Source organism: Anabrus simplex, chromosome 1, assembly GCF_040414725.1.
Source record: "Anabrus simplex isolate iqAnaSimp1 chromosome 1, ASM4041472v1, whole genome shotgun sequence".
In the NCBI taxonomy this organism is placed as follows: Eukaryota; Metazoa; Arthropoda; class Insecta; order Orthoptera; family Tettigoniidae; genus Anabrus; species Anabrus simplex.
This window is the reverse complement of record NC_090265.1, coordinates 1365462322-1365484893: the sequence shown is the minus strand read 5'-3', so window position 1 is coordinate 1365484893 and position 22572 is coordinate 1365462322. Positions and strand designations below refer to the sequence as shown.

General features: G+C 36.9%; 1 protein-coding gene across 1 annotated transcript in view; it reads left to right on the top strand.

Annotated features, from left to right (window-relative positions):
- LOC136859080 (uncharacterized) overlaps positions 1 to 22572 on the top strand; it is a 357013-nt gene that overhangs the window by 48689 nt on the left and 285752 nt on the right. The window contains exon 4 of the mRNA XM_067138671.2: positions 10481 to 10641. Coding sequence (XP_066994772.2) covers positions 10481 to 10641 — 161 coding nt within the window. The remainder of the gene's footprint in view (positions 1 to 10480; positions 10642 to 22572) is intronic.

Here is a 22572-nt window from a genome sequence, read left to right as displayed (position 1 = left end):
CGTTGATGGATGGCCATGATCGGGAGACATATTTATGATCGTTTGATTTTCGCAAAGGGAAACGTGTTTCCATTTTATTCTAATGGCTTTTTCAATTACCTGGCGCATAGTGAAAATCTGATCCTGTCAGTCCATTTGTGATCTGAAACCATACTGGTTTTTGTCCAACTTACTCTCAACCACTAATCACACCCTTCCTTCCAAGTTTCCAGATACCTCGATAGTTATCGCAATCCTTCCTGTTCCCTTGCTTATAGATAGGTGCAATTCTGCTTTTATCCAACGTGAAGGTACCTTACTAACACTTCATACACTTCATGCCAATCTTATTACTCTATAAAGCCATTTCATCCTTGCCTTTCCAATATACTTCACCATTTCGGATCTAATTTCATCTTTTCCTGCTGCTTTATGGCAGTGGAGTTTATTTACCAACCGTTAAACTTCCTCAGGCATAATTTCACCAACTTCATTGTCCTCCTCCCCATGAGTTTGGTTATTTGTGACATTACCAGTATACTTTCATTTTATGTTGAAAAGATTTTCAAAATATTCTTTCTACCTGTCCACTGATTCCCTGGCATCTATTGCGAGTTCACCTGATTTACCCTGAACACTATTCATTTCCTTTTTCCCCTCCCTTCCTAAGATTCTTTATTACTGTCCAGAAAGGTTTCCCTGCTGCCTGACCTAGCCTTTCCAGGTTATTACCAAAGACTTCCCATGACTTCTTGGATTCAACAACTATTTGTTTCGCTCTTTTTCCTTCATCTACGTACAACTCCCTGTCTGCATCAGTCTTTCTTTGGAGCTATTTCTGATATGCCTTCTTTTTATATATTCAAGCTGCTCTCACTTTTCATTCCACCAAGATTCTCACCATTTCTCATCTTTACACACAGTTGTTCCCAGGCATTCCCTTGATGATTCTACTACAGCATCCCTGTATCATTCTCTTTCTATATCCTGAACCTGTTTACTGTCCACTATTTGGAACGTTTTACTAATCAAATTCATGTACTTCTAATTTCATCATCCTGGAGATTTTCTACCCTTACTTGTCTGCAGATATCACTTTCTCTATCCTAGGCCAAGAAATACTTAGTCTACTACAGATCAGATAATGGTGTGCATCATCAAAAATAACCTAAAATACCAACACATACTTGAAGAGATTTTCTGAATTCAATGTCTGTTAAGATAGATATAGTCTATTTTGGATCTGATGCCCCTACCTTCCCATGTGTAACATTGAATAGCCCTTATGCTTGAAGAATGTATTTGTAACTGCTAATTCCATATTAGCACAGAAGTCCAGCAAACATTTCCCATTCTTATTACCTTCCTTATTTTTCCCACACTTGCATCATACACAACGTCAGGACAATCAACAGCAACAACAAATACAACTACTCAGGGGTATACCGTATCAAATGCAATAACTGTGAGACAAGCTATGTCGGACGCACCGGTAGAAACTTCCTAACCCGATATAATGAACACATAAACACGGTAAAACACAACATGTCGCAGACTATAAACACAGTTTCACAAACATCGAGAACGACATGCAAATCCTGAACATAAACCCCAAAGGCCCCCTGCTCAACATAACAGAAGAGTTTTACATCACTCTAGATCAGTATACCAATCCAAATTACAACATAAATGAACTTCACAGAAAAAATTAACATCATCATCTTCAATACAGTTATCCCCGCCCTAAAAAACTCTTACCTTAAGATAATCGATAAACAGAACGCGACACGTGACAGAAAAACATCAAACAACACACCCAGCTCCACCCCCACAACAGCAACTCTCCCTACCCCTCCTTCCCATCCCCTCACAGCAGCTAGTATGAGCCCAAGAAGAACACGAAGTAGTACACAAGCTCGCATATCAAACACATCTCAGCCACACCAACAACAGTAAGTACACATTCAAATTAGTACACACAACCCTTAGTCATTCCTCCAACATAAATATCACTCACAGCTCAATCTTATCTTCCACAGATAAATATAACATCACTGCACAGCTACAAATGGGAAAGGCGCCACTACTTTGAACCCAATGTCACTCAAATTTTATGGATGTCACAGGACAACATGATTTGATTTTAACATAAGGCAACACACACAGCAGAGCTGAACATATTTTAATCTAATTTTATCCATACGTCTGGCACCTTTTTAAAATTGAAAGTGTTTTATTCTATGTACATACATGAAGACAAAATCTTTTACTTATACAATTGTACAAGCAAACCATATCATTAAAATTCCAGGAACAGCAGCTAAGTGTACAACTGTGTACATAAGACTTGAACACGGGAGTCTGCCGATGAATTGAACAACAAGCAAGACATGAACGTTCATGTGCATGAAGTGCTCCCATATCGATGGTCTAGAATGAAAACCTCGTATCTCACAAAGTTCTTCCTATCCATTATTTCCCTTAAGACTGGTTACGCCTCCCAGCCACGCATGGATATGCAGTCCATCAGAACAATGTTTGTTGTGTTCTTTACTCCTATGCCGACATGTGAAGGAAAATGAACCTTATCATACCGTACTATAGGAAAGTATGTCTGTGTGACTTATTTACTAACTCCTAGAGTATAATTTTTATAAGGTTCATTTTACTTTACGCTTCAGCATAGGAAAATCAACCCAACGAACGTTGTTCTGATGAACTGCATATCCAAATGTGGCTGGGAGGCGTGACCAGTCTTAAGGGAAATAATGGATAGAAAGAACTTTTTGAGGTACGAGGTATTCAGTCTAGGCCATCGATATATTGTATTCATCTTGTACATATATATATAAGTTAGTTTTAAGTAGAGATGTGTTTTATCAACTAATTTTAAGATCTTAAACATACTATTTTAGACATACAATGCATTGTTGCACATAGTGACATATACGCCAGTTCACGTTACGACATGCCCCATTTGGATGTGACCTAATGTTTATTATCGTATGGCAAGCCTTTGACAATACAATCTTAATCATAGCTTCATCACATAGATATGTATGTATGGTTCAGCTGAAGATGACCTTATGTAAAGGGTCGAAACCGGTCCTGTAGCACAATAAGTGCAATAAACGAGTATTGATAGGTGGAAATCCTTTCCTATTTCTAATTGTGTAATTCGTCAATTAGGAAATGAAGATTATAGATTACAATTCGTACGCAATGAACAATATTAAATGTAACAAAGGTTTTTCAGTCTGTCAAACACACAGCATGTACAATGTAAATTAAAACACTATAAACATATCTGTAAAACACATACTAACATACAAAGAATGACATGTTTCGTTCTACAAGAACATCCTCAGATTCTATCAAATCACTTAAAAACAAGCTTATATATGTACAGTATTGTTCACGTAGTGTAAACTTGTCAATGTTAGAGAGATTAGTGTTAACATGAAGTAGTAATGACAAAAAATAAATAAAATATATACAGTTATTAATATAATGAAAAACTTACGTATTTATCTAGACTGCCGACGTTAAGTCCGTTGTCACCAAACACTATTTCAGGACTGTGGTCATGGAAAGTTTGTGGTGAGCCACGCTATGCGTGGAGAGGGGACGGCAAGAAAGGGAGGGGCCTTGTAGAGCGATGTGGATCTCTCCTATTGGATGATAGAGTGGAGAGGGGAGGGAGATGTAGGGCGGAGCGGCTGGAGCGCTGTGGAACCTTCCATCAACATTGGAGAGGGGAAAGATGTTATTGACCTATTTCATGTTAATTGTATCTTTGTGTAATATGGATGAATGCAAATTAATAATATATTTTTTTATTTTAGGTGAATAAAGTAAGGAACAGTATTATTATTATTATTATTATTATTATTATTATTATTATTATTATTATTATTATTATTATTATTATTATTATTATTATTATTATTATTATTATGAAAAAAGCAATTTACCTTCCATCAACATTGGAGAGGGGAGAGATGTTATTGACCTTTTCCATGTTAAATGTACCTTTATGTAATATGGATGAATGCAAATAATTTTTTAGGTGAATAAAGTAAGGGACGTTGTTATTATTATTATTATTATTATTCTTATTCTTATTATTACGATAGAAGCAATTTAATGAGTAGGTGTTGTCAGATATTATGTGAGTAGAGCGAATAGGGGGGAATTATTTAAATGTGTATGCTCATTCAGGTTATTGGCATTAGCATTTTTGTGACGTAAATTTCTATTGCTTCGTTTATATTCAGAAATTTACTTTTATTTTCGAAGTGTAAAATTTTTAGATCAGTGTTGATGTATGTGAAATGGTGTGAACAGTCGTAGATGTGCTCCCCGAAGGCTGAATGCCGATTATATCTATATATATTAGAGCTCATCCCTAAGTACATACCCATAAAAGCTAAACTCACAACAACTTCGGCTAAAATATCAACAGCTAAATCACAGTTAATATGGATTAGAAACGAAATCAAATTCGCGTACATAAAGAAACAGCAAGTCAATAAACAAATTCTACGCATCCATTTAAACCTAAGCAACTTCTGGCACCGCACACAATGGACATCCTATTCCAACTGTTTACACGATTACATTAAAAAGGAAGCAATCCGGAAACAGAAGGTCATTGACAATAAAATACGTAACCTAATGATTAAACAGAAAAGTCCAGAAAACGCTAAGCACAACAAACTCGCGAATTTTCACCCTAGATTAATTAACAGATCAGACACTACCTTTTCAAAGAATGAAATAAATCTGCTAGAGAAAGGTCTCAAATTCAATTGCCAGGAACGTCATAACATAAACAACATAAAACAGCTCATCACTGACGTAGAAATTGCTTGCGACAAAATACCCTCTCCACAAAGAGAAATAATAAAAAACGTAGCCACCAACGAAGCCCTAAAAATAATCGCACATGATAATTCCACTAAACAACCGAATACGCCACTCAATACTCGGCATTGAAAACAGTTAAGAACAAAATTAAAAACGACAACCTTATCATCACGAAAGCAGATAAAGGTAACACAACAGTCATAATGAAGAAAGGCGAATACATAGAAAAAAAAATAGAATTTATCAACAACAACGGTATTCAAGAATTGCAACGCGACCCTACAAATAAATTTCAAAACTAAATAAAGCAAGCTATCAAGGAAACAGACTTAATTTTCACGAAACAAGAAAAAGAAAGCCTCACCATCAAAAATCCTAAACTCCCCACACTAAGAGCCCTGCCCAAAATACACAAAGAGCCGTGTCCCATTAGACCAATAGTAAATTTTAAAGATGCACCAAGTTACAATTTAAGCAAACAACTGAACATCATTCTAAAAGAGAAAATTTCACTTAAAGGAGGCAGAACAATTAAAAACAGCCTAGAACTAATTAGAGAATTAAATAAACTTAAAATAACAGAGAGCACACGTATGATATCCTTTGACATCACTAACATGTACACCAACATACCAATAGATGAATCCATTAAAATTATTGAAAACCTTCTTAAAGAAAACACCTCTCTACAAGAAACCAAAGAAATTATTAACTTTCTTAGAACAATACTACACCAAAATTGCTTTGCATTTAACGACAAAATATATTGCAAAAAGAAGGGCTAGCCATGGGCTCACCATTATCAGGTACAATAGCAAACATTTTTCTGAATAACTTCGAAAACACCTTAATGGGCCAGCTTTCAAAAGGAATCCTACATTGGAGCAGATTTGTGGATGGCGTCATATGCATATGTGATAATGACATCACTAATGCAGACCAGTTATTAAACACTCTAAATTCTTTACACAAATCAATCAGCTTCACAATGGAGCCAGAAAATAACAAGAAAATAAACTATTTAGACATCACAATCAACAGGAATAATGACAACCTATCTTACAAAGTATTCAGAAAGCCCACTCAGACGTCGCACACTATTGACAACAACTCGAACCACCCATACACACACAAAATAGCAGGGCTGAATACAATGATACATAGCGCTATTTCCATACCAATGAGTACAACAGATTTCAATGAAGAGATGCAAATCATTAAACAAATCACGAAAGAAAACAACCATCCTCCAGGCACAGTGGATAAACTATTAAATAAACATAAGAAAAGTCGCCGGGAAAGCACCACACACGACAAAGAAAACTACGTGGTTCTCAACTATGTTAACAATAACAAATACAAAGTAGCTAACATTTTCAAGAAACAAGGTTTAAAAGTAGCTTTTTGAACGAATAACACACTACAGAGACACTTCAGCAGGTGCAACCTAAACAAAAAGGACCCTTTCTCAAAGTCAGGAGTGTATGAACTCAAGTGCCAAGAACCTAACTGCAACGCCACATACATAGGTCAAACAAAACGTAATTTCCATACAAGATACAAAGAACACAAAAACACGATCAGATATAATCGGCATTCAGCCTTCGGGGAGCACATCTACAACTGTTCACACCATTTCACATACATCAACACTGATCTAAAAATTTTACACTTCAAAAATAAAAGTAAATCTCTGAATATAAAAGAAGCTATAGAAATTTACGTCGCAAAAAATGCTAATGCCAATAACCTGAATGAGCATACACATTTAAATAATTCCCCCCTATTCGCTCTACTCACATAATATCTGACAACACCTACTCATTAAATTGCTTCTATCATAATAATAATAATAATAATAATAATAATAATGCCGGGCTGAGTGGCTCAGACGGTTAAGGCGCTGGCCTTCTAACCCCAACTTAGCAGGTTCGATCCTGGCTCAGTCCGGTGGTATTTGAAGGTGCTCAAATATGACAGCCTCGTGTCGGTAGATTTACTGGCACGTAAAAGAACTCCTACGGGACTAAATTCCGGCACCTCGGCGTCTCCAAAGACCTTAAAAAGTAGTTAGTGGGACGTAAAACGAATAACATTATTATTATTAATAATAATAATAATAATAATAATAATAATAATAATAATACCGTTCCTTACTTTATTCACCTAAAATAAAATAAAAATTATTAATTTGCATTCATCCATATTACACAAAGATACAATTAACATGAAATAGGTCAATAACATCTTTCCCCTCTCCAATGTTGATGGAAGGTTCCACAGCGCTCCAGCCGCTCTGTCCTACATCTCCCTCCCCTCTCCACTCTATAGTCTACTCGATTTAATCATCCAATAGGAGAGATCCACATCGCTCTACAAGGCCCCTCCCTTTCTTGCCGTCCCCTCTCCACGCGCAGCGTGGCTCACCACAAACTTTCCATGACCACAGTCCTGAAATGGTGTTTGGTGACAACGGACTTAACGTCGGCAGTCTAGATAAATACGTAAGTTTTTCATTATATTAATAATTGTATATATTTTATTTATTTTTTGTCATTACTATTTCATGTTATCACTAATCTCTCTATCATTGACAAGTTTACGCTACGTAAACACTACTGTACATATATAAGCTTGTTTTTAAGTGATTTGATAGAATCTGAGGATGTTCTTGTAGAACGAAACATGTCATTCTTTGTATGTTAGTATGTGTTTTACAGATATGTTTATAGTGTTTTAATTTACATTGTATTTGCTGTGTGTTTGACAGACTGAAAAACCTTTGTTACATTTAACTAAGTCAACACTGGAAAACATGGCTTCATTTTTAACAAATGAACAATATTGTCAATGCCAATGAAACTGCATTGTTTTCTTTATGCCTGGCCCAAATGGACTTTTTAAACTGTATTGTGTTGCAATGCAGATGGAAGCGAAAGACTTCCTCCCCTCCTCATAGGAAAGTTTGATAAGCCACGATGTTTTAAGGGTGTTGGGTACTTTCTGTGCAAATACAAGGCATCTAAAAATGCATACAGTAGGGCCTACAGTAATCCAATGAATAACGTACATGCACAGGGAAGCAAGCGTAGACTCCTTGTCTTTGAACATTTTTTATTTTTTTTTGCGTGAGGTTATGTTTGACAGTGAGTTATCCGAGTGCATTATTTTGATACTGCAAATGCACCTTGTTGGGTACATTTTGGAAATATTACTTTTTCATTGCATGTGAAGGGTTTAAACTGTGAATCAATGTTAACTGCATGCAGTAACAGATCTTAGAATTTTTTTTGACGCGGCAAGGGTTGGCATTTCTGAATTACGAGGTGGCGGTTAATTCGAAATCAAATAGTTCGAAGTCCGATTTTTGCGTCCCAATGACTTCGAATTAACGAGATTTTTACCCTATCGCAAAACTAATATCCAAGTTCGCCCGTGTGTCTGTTTCAACTGTTTACATTGCAAGAAAAAGAATTATCCACCACCTGTCATGTTAATATCCGTGTAAAGAAAAGATTTGCGTGTGAAAAGTGTTTTGAACGTGGTGTGTAACGAATTTGTAATTAAGGAGAAGATTCTAGTGTTGCAAGAGACATTGAATCTTTCGATCTAAAGGGAATCGAGCCTACTGCAAGTTCAGATTAATGAAATGCCTGGGCCTACTTGATAATTTTCATGACAAATATATTTTATAGCAGTGATAATATATTTCTCAAATATGTTCAGGCAAAGCAGTTATATCAGAAAATTTACACGTTCATATTTGCGTAAATATCAGGTGGACCTCGCGGAGTGATAGGAAATGTGTGTTTATGCCTATGTTACTCTTTCAATGGAATGAATTTTAGTTCACTTAATTCTTTTCAAAACGAGCCTTCCTAAAATTAGGGTGCGGGGATTATTCACGTAAATACGGTATATCACATTTCTCCTTGTGTACATCATGTGGTTGAGTGGATGGTGCTTCGCTTATAATTGTGGGGTCTGTTATGAACCATTTACTTGAGCCCAGTGGTATAGTTATCATATCAGTTACTCAGTCAGTCTGCAATGTCACTACATTAATTTGACTGTTACGTTGCCAGAGATACAATCTCTGATGACAACAATCCACTTAAATGGTGGAATAAAATCTGTACCTTTTTCCCCAAACTTGCATCAATTGCAGGGAGAATATTTTCTATTCCTGCATATAGTGCAGCGAGTGAGAGAAAGTTTAGTGCTGCTGGATATCTCTTGTCGGATAGAAGCAGCTTCTCTACCCAGATAGATCCAGTGATATTTTGCTGATACACAATAGCCTTATGTTGTTCATTCGAACAATAGAGCCAGTGATATTTTGCTGATACACAATAGCCTCATGTTGTTCGTTCGAACCCCACCATCCGTTGTCCTGAGAATGGTTTTCTGTGATTATATCACTATATCACTATCATCCATAACAAAATGTACATAAATTGTTATTCATTTTTCTTGCTCTCATTTTTATTCATAAATTATTTTTCTTTTTGAACTAAATAAGTTTAATTTCCCATTTATTTTCTTTCATTATTTTTCACCCCAATGCATAATATGACAATTTAAGTTTGGTCTGGTGTACGACAACAAAAATACATATTTAAAAAATTACAATGGCAGACAAATTAATATAAAGAAACTGAAGTAAATAAACGAATGGAACACTATTTACTATTTTATTTAATTGTTCACAGTTACAATTCTTATATTATTTATATTTTCATCAACATTGGAATAATATTGAATATAATTCTCATTTTAAATAATGATAGTCTCATTACCAGGCGCGTTGGCTGTGTGATAAGGGGCACGCAGCTGTGAGCTTGCACATCAGGGAGATCGTAGGTTTGAACCCCACTGTCAGCAGCTCTGAAGATGGTTTTCCATGGTTTCCCATTTTCACACCAGGCAAAGGCTGGGGCTGTACCTTAATTAAGGCCACAGCCGCTTCCTTCCCACTGTTAGGTCTTTGCTATCCCATCATTGTCATAAGACCTATGTGTTGGTATGACATAAAGCAAATTGTAAAAAAAGATAGTTTCATTGTTTTCATTTTAAATAATGATAATTATATTCATTACAAGAACAAAATTTTCTATGTAAATTTCATTGATTTGGTGGTTGCAATATGAAGATGACATTGGGCATAAAACATGACATTGAGCTTAAAATATAAGGAATGAAAAGGAAAATCAGAACAAACTTAAATTTTATGAGATTATTTTATTGCTTTATAAAATAGTTTGAATGATTGCGTGTTGTTTCCTGCAATTGTCCTTCTCGTTATCATAATTTGCTCAACAACATGGTCTCAAGTGCTCCCTGCTAGGAGAAAACGCGCTTGAGTCCATGATCTTAGAACGAATACGAGTGAGTGAAAAAAAATATATAGCCGTGTTCTAGAAGGAACCTAATAGAGGTATCATATGCTTGTAATTGTTCATTCATTGTAAAAGTCATAAACTTTGTTGGTTTCATTTCCATTTTAATTATTGGCACATCGTGTTTTTGAGGATTACTGACTTTATGATGCCTTTAATTATTATCCATAGTATAGTAGGCCTTCTGCTGCTGGCCATTTATATGTTGTCTTACCTTATGTTGTGGTTGACAGGAACGGGAGGCTTTGAAAGTAAACTGTACAGTCTGTGGTCGCCACATGCTACCTGCTAGCCTGAAGGTGCATATGTCTGTTCATAAGAGCGAAATGAGGATCAAAGCATTCCAACAAGAGATAAAAGAAACTGTATCAAGGAAGCGAGCTGCTGCCGAAAAGTAAGTGAAATATTGTAACTATGATTTAAAGTGAAACATTGTCATTTTTAACTGTCATTACAGGTTTTTAAGTAGCAAAGCTTTGACTGTTGACTTACGGTATGTTCACTTTCTCTTGTTATCTGGTAATAATTGAATGTCCAGGGAGGGGGGATCAGTTAGCTTATTGCATCAGGAATGTAGAGATTGGATAAATTAATGGAAACATCTGACAAGACTACACAGTTTATGCCTAATAAGCGTTTGGCCTGTATTACAGCTAATATGTGTAGTGGTAGAAATTCCAACAAACACTGAACAGTCTCAAGTGGAATTTTGTGATATTCTTCATGAACGCCCATGTCAATCAACTGTTCAAGAGATGATAGAGGAAGAAATCTTTTTAACAGTCTTGTCTCTAAAAGTGTTTACAACTGTCCAATAATGTTAAGTTGGGAAATTGAGTTGGACAGGAAAGACAATGAAGTTCATATTCCTGCTCTTTACACCATGATTGAATTACTCTGGATGCTTGCATCCTTAGAGATAACATTTTTTCAAGAAATGCCTATACCATATGATGCACCTACAAGTAATAAATTGACTATACAATATACCAAGTAAATGATATTACATCAGTCTTGGGGCTAGTTTCAGCCACTTTGTGGCCATCTTCAGCCATATAAAAATTAAACAGATTATGTGATAACTAAAACATACTGTATATATACCAGACAAAGACAATGTTGCAGGAATAATTATAACGTTAAAATATATATAATAACAAAAATTATGGTTATGAATATCTTGTCATAATATGATGATGCCTTTAAGTAGACTTGGGACCTCAGGCAAAGAAGTAAATCTGGAAACGATAGCCAGAATTAGGAATGAATAAACATACAGGAAAGAAATTAAAAAGAAGAAAAATTATTTGTGAGACTCACCTCTAATGTCTGATGTAGAACAAGCACTGACTTGCTAGAGGAAGCAGGCAGTCTGCTTGTTCCCTATCCAGTCCTTTGTTTACAAGTCTTTTACAGAATTGGCCAATGGAATTAACGATGCACTTAAGGTCGCCAGGCATGCTGGGAATCAAAACAATAAAAGTGGCTTCATCTTTATGGCTGAGGATGTGTGTGTGTTTTTTTTAATTGCTAAGTATGAGGCACACCCCTGCCTACATTCATTGGGCACAATAGAGTACCATAATAAAATGAAGAAAACAGCAGCATATGAGGAGATATATCTCAAGGAAGTTGACAGCTTGTATGTTTATTACCATATATTAACTTATAAATCACCAGGTGAGTTGTCCGTGCGATTAGGACCGTACAGATCTGAGCTTGCATCCGGGAGATAGTGAGTTCGAACCCCACGGTCGGCAGCTCTGAAGATGGTTTTCCGAGGTTTCTCATTTTTGCACAAGACAAATGCTGGGTCATGGCCTCTTCCTTCCCTCACTCCTGGGCCTTTCCTATCCCATCGTCACCATAAGACCTATATGTGTCGGTGCGACGTAAAGTCAATTAAAAGAAAAAGAAAAAAACCCTATGAATTAGCGCTATCAGCAACGTTTGATCTATGGCAATCTTCGCATCATATTATTATTATTATTATGTCCAGTTCCACGGCTAAATTGTTTGTGTGCTGGCCTTTGGTCAGAGGGATCCTGGGCTCGATTCCTGGCAGGCTCGGAAATGTTAACCATCATTGGTTAATCAATCAATGAATCAATACTGATCTGCATTTAGGGCAGTCGCCCAGTTGGCAGATTCCCTATCTGTCACTTTCCTAGCCTTTTCCTAAATGATTTCAGAGAAATTGGAAATTTATTGAACATCTCCCTTGGTAAGTTATTCCAATCCCTAACTCCCCTTCCTATAAATGAATATTTGCCCCAGTTTGTCCTCTTGAATTCCAACTTTATCTTCATATTGTGATCTTTCCTACTTTTATAAACGCCATTCAAACTTATTCGTCTACTAATGTCATTCCACGCCATCTCTCCGCTGACAGCTCGGAACATACCACTTAGTCAAGCATCTCTTCTTCTTTCTCTCAATTCTTCCCAACCCAAACATTGCAACATTTTTGTAACGCTACTCTTTTGTCGGAAATCACGCAGAACAAATCGAGCTGCTTTTATTTGGATTTTTTCCAGTTCTTGAATCAGGTAATCCTGGTGAGGGTTCCTTACACTGGAACCATACTCTAGTTGGGGGTCTTACCAGAGACTTATATGCACTCTCCTTTACATCTTTACTACAACCCCTAAACACCCTCATAACCATGTGTAGAGATCTGAACCCTTTATTTACAATCCCATTTATGTGATTACCCCAATGAAGATCTTTCCTTATATTAACACCTGGCTGGCACGGGGGCTGGGTGTATGTGTCGTCTTCATCATCATCATCATGTCATCCTCATCATGACGTGCAGGTTGCCTACAAGCGTCAAATCAAACGACCTGCACCTGGCAAGCCAAAGATGTCCTTGGACACTCCCGGCACTAAAAGCCGTACGCCATTTCATCTATATATTTAAAAAATTTATGAAAACTAAAGTCAGTCAGTCCGGCCATTTTATCTGGTCAGTTTCCTTCATTTTTTAAAACTGAAAGGTATTCATGCATAGATTTGTCATCAGGTACTATAAATCACTCAACTTCCACCTTCCTCAAATTATTTGATTTTTCAATGTTTTGTCTCCTTGAAGCAATCATATATTTGGTTCTAATCGAGGGACGGGGTTCATTTTGGCCTAATAATACTCAGTGAATCAAGATCTTTCATTTCAACTCTTAACTATACAAATTGGTTGATTCTGAGGAAAGTTATGTGTGCACATTCAATTTGACGTCTCATTTCTTCAACATTTTTTCTCATTGAAGCAATCATATCTTTCGTTCTAATTGAGGTACACAGTTCGTTTTGCTCTAAAAAACACTCAGTGGATTAAGCACTTTCTTTTGAGGTAATAACTACTTAAATTGATAGATTCTGAGAAAAGTTATGAGTACATTTGTCTCCATGACGAAGATCTTTGAAGGACTTTTTAACAGTTCGGCGCGTGGTGTTGTTCCAAGGAACATTTAATTCAATTTCTTTGTGTTATGTATTTTCAAGTGTTTTGTTGACATAATATTACATTCTATTACCACAGCAGATCATGTGCTTTATTTCATTAACTCGAAACTTTGCAAATATATCCTTGAGGATAGTAACGAACAACACCGTACTTTGTACATTGTGGGCGGAGCCAGCGGGAAACTGCTAGTTGTTGTTGTTGTTGTTGTTATTATTATTATGATTATTATTATTATTATTATTATTATTATTATTATTATTATTATTATTGAAATCCTAATATGTTTTCATGTATTAAGATATGAATTTCTATTGCATTTCTATATTTTAATTCAATTAATCTGAGTAAATGCAATATAACATAAAATCTGCAAATGATGTTATGGCATTAAATACATTACAAAAATTATGTGGAAGATAACCACATTAATCTTTACCCTACATAAATTATTCTTTATTCTACATTTCTCTTCTTTTTAAGCATTTATCCCATCACTAAGCCTAAGAACTACAACTGCTGCTTGCCTTTCCTCCATTTTAAAACAAAATGCTATCAAATCTTGTCATAACTTTTCAAAACTTGTCAAAGCTTCAGCAATGTTGAACATTCTTTGACAAGATTTGACAATTTTTCTTGTGATGTATTCAATTGAAAGAAAAACGTTTTAGTGTACAACAAGCATAACAAGAAGTAAAAGATTCGGAACTACCACTTCTGGAATCTCAAAGACACGGAATGTGATTCTCTTGATTGAAATGATCTACCCCTTGTATATATCTAATATAGTCCCTAAATTGCCCTTGGACAGGTCACTAGTAATTTACTCCCGTCATGTTGTGTTCAACTTGCTTGCCTAGTAGCGGCCATCATCATCAAGGTGTCAAGTTTATATGGTCTGACACTGTGTTTAGTCAGTTTGAGTTCCGTTGGGCGAAAAAATTTCACCATCAGATTGGTGGCTGGCAGGGTACAAGAGATGTTGGTAAACAATTTTTAATCACCAGATTGTGTGCTGAAAGCCTGAATTCAGTTCCAAACCTTTCCGTAGTGTTCATATGGAATGAGGTCATGTGACACGATTGATCGTGATTCGTCCGTCAGATGGAGACATTAAGCCTTGAGCAAACTCCTTGATGCTATTCAGCAAGAGTAGGCTAAGTACCAGCACCAGGTTTCACCCCCTCCCTTCCTGCTATAATGTCATTTATTTCATCTCATTAGCTCCTCTGATGAGGTCATTAAAACTTGTTATGAAGATTCATCTCACTTCATATCCGACCGTGCAGAAAAATGGGACAAAAGTTAGACATACAATATATAGTAGGCTGTGGTTAATTCGACATTAGATAAGTCAAACAAAAGTTTATTCCCCTTTAAATTCCTATTCTAATCAATGCAAGATAGTCATTTAATTCAAATTATCAAAGCTTAAATTTGGATAGTTTGAAGTCAGGATTTTATTGCAAGTTAATTTTGGAACGGTTCCACAAATTGAAGCTTTCAAATATTTCCCAGGAATTCTATATTTATATTGTAGCTTCCTAGTTATGGTCAGGTAGTCACTATTCTTAACAGACTTAACTTTTATCTCTGCAAATGTCATTGGCATGACCTTGACCACCACTTTTCTACAGGCATCTGCACTTAGCTACGAGAAATCTTCCTCTTCCCCCATCCTGAAGTTGTCAACCATGGAATGTGAACCTTTCATCTCTTAGTATTTTCAAAATATCAACAAAACGTGGTGCATACAGTAGTTAAACACTCGCCAAATAATAATAATAATAATAATAATAATAATAATAATAATAATAATAATAATAATAATAATAATAATAATAATAATATTGAAGACTGAAATCTCTAAAGAGTATGGAATCAAGCCTAACACATTGTCAGCATGCATAAAAAATAAGTACAAAATCATGGAAAGCTGGGTGTTAAAAACAGAGGAAATAGCAATCGAATGAAAGGTGACGAATTTCCTGATATTGATGAGTGTTTTTAAAGTCGTTCATACAATCCTGTATTCATAACGTTCCAGTACGTGGCCCTGTAATGCGTTCTGAGGCAGAAGAATATGCTGAAAAGTTAGGCATTGTTAATTTTAAAGTAAGTTCAGGTTGGTTTACTGGGTTTAAAGGAAGAAATGCGATTTGTTTTAAGAATGTGTGTGATGAAAGTACTTCAGTTAATGTAGAAACTGTCAACAAGTGGTTAAATGGATTGTCCAGACTCAAATTATGAACCGAAAGAAATCTTCAATGTAGATGAAAACAGCTTCTTTTTGTTTTCTTTTTAGTGCATGCCAGATGAAACATTTAAATTTAAAGGGAAATATTCAGTGGCAGGAAAAACAGCAAGGAAAGAGTAACAGTTCTGGTTGGGGAATATATGGATGGCTCTGAAAAGTTACTGTTGCTAATGGATAGGGAAATCAGCAAAACCAAGATCTTTCAAAGCAGCTAAATCTTCCAGTACAGTACAAGACTGACCAAAAAGCCTGGATGACAAGTGAGCTTTTTGAAAATTGTATTGTAACGCTAGTGAAAATATGATAAAAAACAATCGGTCTTTTCACATAGGTTTGACTAGGTCCTTGGACGTTTACTGATGTTTGTTTATGCTCTTCTGCAACAGACTGAGATTTCCCATTGTACACTTCAAATTCATTGTCAGGTGGCAAAATGATGGCATTCACTTATTGCTCTAACCGATACATAACTCTTTCCAAAGAGTATTAACCTATATCATTTAAGTGTAGGAGGTATGTGCATTATGAATTTATAACATCTGTGTGTGTTTGTCATCTATGAAAAACAGTTAAATCTTCCAGTACAGTGTGAGACTAACTAAAAAGCCTGAATGACAAGCACTTACATGCACTGTGTAAATATTGTTTACAACGTGATATTCTTCCACAATAACACTCATCCAACATTTTCCATGGAAGCTAAAGTTCATCAAGGAGATCAAGGCAGTTTGGCAGATCTCCACCCTTCCCTCCTTCAGATTGGTGCACCAATTAGAATGTCTTAATAAGTGATCTATGAATCTATTCCTTCTGTGTTCTAATCTTTTTACCAGCTGATATTTTTCATTCGAACTTTTCAGCACTCCTCCATTGCCTACCGTCCTGATTACATATGACATCAAAGTAATGTCATATTTCTAAATTAAAAAGTTGAAAATTTGATGTTGCCATTGATACTTTGCCTTATGCCGTGTCATGAAAATAAATTGAAATTGTTTACATTTCCTAGAGAACTTTGCTCTATAATCTATTTGTCTGGGTGGTTGAGACAAATATTTTGTTCATGTTCCTTCATACGAGTACCAATGGACCAGCATGTGTTGTGAAACGCTGGCAACCAGGAATGAGTTAGCTGGAAAATTTATAATATCCAATAATGGACCATTTATATTGGTATTATAAATTTACTCATTCGGGACAAATGTTTCAGATTCCCTATGGGAATCAACATCTATATCATATCAATGTACACTTTACCGCAAGTACAAGGAATTTTGTATACCCCAGGATGTAAAAGTGGGGACAATTTGTCCTTGGTTTTACACAGACTCTGAGCAATTTTAGTGATGGTGCCAAACACGGTTTTTATATTGTGTTTGCGGAGGACCTTGGCTATTTGATATGTGGTGTTGTGAATGGAAGGCAGGTAGGCAGTTCCCTTCACTTCTTCCTTCTGTGAGCTTTGGTTGGTCGTTTCTTTGAGATGCAGGGCTCTATGAATCTGCAAATCTCTGTAACTATTACCCTTGAACGTGACTTTGAATGTGTCCATCTCCACCTGGATATTTGAAGACTTACAAATTCGTCTTGCCCTCTTGGTGAGTGTCACGAGAATGCCTTGTCTTTGTGCTAGATGGTGGTGAGAATCTGCATGAAGATATTGTTTTGTGTGAGTAGGCATATGATAGATGGTATGTCTTAAAAAACTACAATTAAGAGCAATCAGGATCCTGATTTATTATCTTTCAGGTTTGAGATTAAGGCTGAAGATGCCCTTTAAAAAAAGGTGAAACATGTCCCTATAATTCACTTAATTTTTAATTCTTAATTAAAATTACTCTTTATGTATTGAATAGGTGGAATTTAATAAACATTAATATTTCATTGACTTTAATGTTCTAAGGAGCCGTCCAGTTTCTTTCTTACTAGAACATCCAAGAAAGGAAGGCATTGGTCCGACTCCATCTCCATAGTGAATTTAATTGAAGGATGTTGCTGATTTAGGTGGTTTAGAAGTAGATAAAGTTTCTCAGGACCTTCTGTCTAGACCACAAATTTATCATCAACATACCTCCACCAAATCATAGGTTTGACGGGCACCAAAGCGATAGCCTCCTCCTCAAAATGCTCCATAAAGAAATTAGCCACTACGGACGAAAGTGGACTTCCCATAGCCACTCCGTCCGTCTGTTCGTAAAAATTCCCACCCCACAAGAAATAGCTGGAAGTCATGCAGTGGTAAAATAGCTTAGTAATGTCTTTAGGGAACAGATGTTCAATGAGAGACATGGCCAAGTCAATCGGTACTTTAGTGAACAAGGACTCCACATCGAAATTCACCAAAAGTGCATAAGGTTGAAGGGTTACGGTTGACAACTTGACAAAATACCATGAATCCCTAAAGAATGATTCAGTACATCCTATGTGTGGCTGAAGAAATTTGCGCAGGTATTTAGCCACAGCATGCGTAGGAGAACCTGTCTCACTAACAATAGGTCTGTGGGGACATCTTCTTAATGGATCTTAGGAAGTCCATCTAATCTAGGAGGCACTGCATCCCCTGGGACAGTTGTTTAACCTCTTTTGGAATTGAAGATTACCGTAAGAGCTTCACAGTGGCGTTGGACACACGAGTGGCTCTGACAATGTAGCCGAGATCTTATACTTGTCAGTGTCCATAATCACCGTTGCATTACCCTTATCAGCTGGGAGAATGGTCAGTTCAGAATCATCTCTAAGTTCCTTCAGAGCTCTCCTCTCGCCTCATTTTAAATTGGGTGCAGGGACAACAGCAGGCCTTATGATTCTCACAAATTTTTGTCTTAACTCCTCAGCCTCATCTGTAGGTAGTTTGTGAATGGCTGCTTCAGTGGAAGTAATTAACTTCTCACTGGGAATTTTAGAGGGAGCGACAGCGAAATTAAGACCCCTGGCTAGAACTGCTGTTTGGTTCTCGTCCAAGGATTTCTTGGAAAGATTGACAACAGTTTTACTAGCATCCAGGTTCATTCGAGAGACTGCCTGTTTCTGAGCTAGTCAGAGGAACTTCTATATCTTTCTGGATGACACCTGGTTGAATTTGCGTACAGCCTGTATAGCAGTAATGCGATTGAAAGACAGCCACGAGTGTAATGTACTCTCTCAATCACAAGAGCCTTGCTAGCGCGTTGATATATTCTGCTGGCCTTAGCGTGTGGGAATTTTTACGAAAAGTCTAACGGAAAGGCTATGGGAAGTCCTCTTTCGCCCGTAGTGGCTAATTTCTTTATGGAGCATTTTGAGGAGGAGGCTATTGCTTCGGCGCCCGTCAAACCTATGATTTGGTGGAGGTATGTTGATGATACATTTGTGGTCTGGACAGAAGGTCCTGAGAAACTGCATCTATTTCTAAATAACCTAAATCAGCAATATCCTCCAATTAAATTCACTATGGAAATGGAGTCGGACCGATGCCTTCCTTTCTTGGATGTTCTAGTAAGAAAGAAACTGGACGGCAGAATCTCACCACCATCCAGCACAAAGACAAGGCATTCTCACGACACTCACCAAGAGGGTGAGATGAATTTGTGAGTCATCAAATATCCAGGTAGAGATGGACACACTCAGTCACGTTCAAGGGTAATGGTTACAGCGATTTGCAGATTCACAGAGCCCTGCATTCCAGAGAAACGACCAACCAAAGCTCTCAGAAGGAAGAAGTGAAGGGAACTGCCTACCTGTCTTACATTCACAACACCACAGATTGAATTGCCAAGGTCCTCCATAAACACAATATAAAAACAGTGTTTGGCACTATCACTAAAATTGCTCCCAGTCTGGGTAAAATCAAGGACAAATTGTCCCCACTTTTACATCCTGGGGTATACGAAATTCCCTGTACTTGCGGTTAAGTATACATTGGCCAAACATGCTGGTCCATTGGTACTCCTATCAAGGAACATGAACGGAATATTCATCTCAACCAGCCAGACAAATCAGCAATAGCTGAGCATGCTCTCTCGTCGGGTCATGATGTCGTGTTCCAAGATGCTAGAGCTCTTACCCAGACTAGACACTACAGATGCAGGATTATACGGGAAGCCTGTGGAAATACGTGGAAATCCTAACAGTTTCAACAGGGACACGGGGGCTATCAATTACGTAATACGTGGTTGTCAGCCATTAAGGATTTACGTAGGTATTTCCCTTCCCTGTCCCTTCATGATTGTTATTTCATTTTGGTGTTTTCCAAATTCTTACGTTCCTCATCGCCAGATGAAAGAGATGTAGAAACTCCATGCAATAAGTTCATGTGTAGATTTGGTGCGCAAAACATAGATCTGTTTGGAATAATTACACTTCATTCATGCTGTCAGGGAAGTGATTCTGACATTGTTTTGAATTATAATTACGTGTTAGTATTGTCAGGTGAATCTTTGACTTTTTAATCAATGTTGGGATCGTATTTCTTATAAATTTTGTGCCCTAAGTGAGAACCATCTTGTTTTGACTATAATTGTCCATAGATAATACTAAGAAGAGGCGTATTCCATCGCTCTCATAGGAATCACAATGAAGATGGAAACTTTATACTCTCTCCATGATGATGCTTAGGTCACAGGGTATACATTGTTTGTTTACTTTGTTTGACAACTATCTTTAAAAAGGACAACCTGCACTCTTCACACGGTGTAGCATAGGATATGATCTACATTTCACTCAAACCTGGCGAAAGGTATACGTAAAAAACGTGACCCAGTTTTATGGAGATAATGATAAAGGAAGATATTTATTACTTTAAACTTACATATTTTTACAGTTTTTGCTGGTGGAGTACATCCTGTATCCGAGAGGACTAGAAATGTATATAGTTCTTTCATGTGGTGTAGATTTTTGATAGTTGAAACGTTTAGTGAGGTTTACTTTTATTCTCTTGTTATATGATTGTCGCTTGTTATATATTTTAGTATTCTGTTGCCTCATTCAGAAAATCAAGTCGACACAGCAGTGATTATAGAAGAACGCATGGTTCGTTTTATATTCTTTTCTGGATAACACCGCATCGATAAAAATATTTCAATTATAAGTTATATGATCAAATACACATGTTCATAGTATGGCTAATAATCTTTCCAATGAACAACAAAATATTATTGATCCGATAGGGGTGTAAGCATACACATTAGCAGAGCTAACCTTACAGTGTACAGAGATACCTTGGTCAAGAAGCTGAGTAATATCAATATTTTACGAAATTCCCCAGAGAATCGCTAGTCCAGTGATGCCACAACCAACACTGCTACTACTCCAGCTCTGAATATGGATGAGTACAACCGCGATCTGATTAAATGGAAATCAAAGTTTTCTGAAAACCTAACTGACGACTACTTCGACAATGCTGTTAATGACCTTGTCCAATTCTTAGCTTCAGTACCACATATTCTTCCGGGCCGAAACATCCTGCTCAGAAATATTATGAACCGAGAAGAAAATGCCAACTTAATTCTTCCCAACTTTCATATAGGACCTCTTCAAACCCTGAAAGATTAACAAAAAGGGGAAGTGGGAAGAGAAGAAGGAAGTACATGTATGAAATAACTCTGTTCTACTATTACAATAAGCGGCGACAAGCCATACGCAACATGTTTGCAAACGAACAACCAATTTGCAGGCTGAAAGAAGAAGTATTGCACACGTACTTTTCGGACATATTTTCTAGGCCGAACAACCACAAAAGACCAGAATACCCTCAGAAAGGCACTGAGAGTGAACGCATGGAGACTAACAATTTATACAATCCGGTCATATCTAAAGAAGACATTGTTCAGGCAACACAGAAAATCAAGATAGACACTGCAAGCGGTTCTGATCATGTAATCTTCTGAGCTATTAAAAACAGCACGATTTCAGAGATAATCGCAATCATCACCACTAGAATGCTAACAACAGGGTTAATACTATCGACTTTCAAGAAAGCCCGTACAATTCTGGTTCATAAAGGAGGTGATGTAAATGATCCCAGTAACTGGCGTCCAATTACTATATGCTAAGTTATTAGACGAGTCATCGAGAAAGTTCTTGATAAACAGCTTCGGAACTACATTGTGTTTCATGACAATTAAAGGGGTTTCACCAATACACCCGGTACTTACATAAACACCTCAGGTTTGGAAGACAGCCCACTAGGCAAGAAAAGAATGATGCATGCATTATATTTCTGGACGTTAGAAAAGCTTTTGATAATGTCGGACATGCGCACCTCCAGAGCACATTGGAGTCAGTCGGAGTGCCCGAAAAACTGATGAGGCTGCTAATTGCACTACAAGACAGAAACGTAACACAGGTACAGACCCGAAAACAGGGAACAAAACCCATCAAAATTAATTGTGGTGTGCTTCAAGGCTCCCCTTTGCCACCGGCATTATTTAACATCACTACCAATCATATTGTGGAAGGACTATCTGAAGATTCTTTAGCAGGGAATTACTGTTACTCGATCGCAAATTAGCAGCCTAACCTCACTATAATGTGTTTCACCAACGATATGGTAATATTTGGGAAAAACACCGAATCATCTGCTGAACTAGCCAGGATCGCCATAGAAAGATTTAAGGAATTCAGCCTGG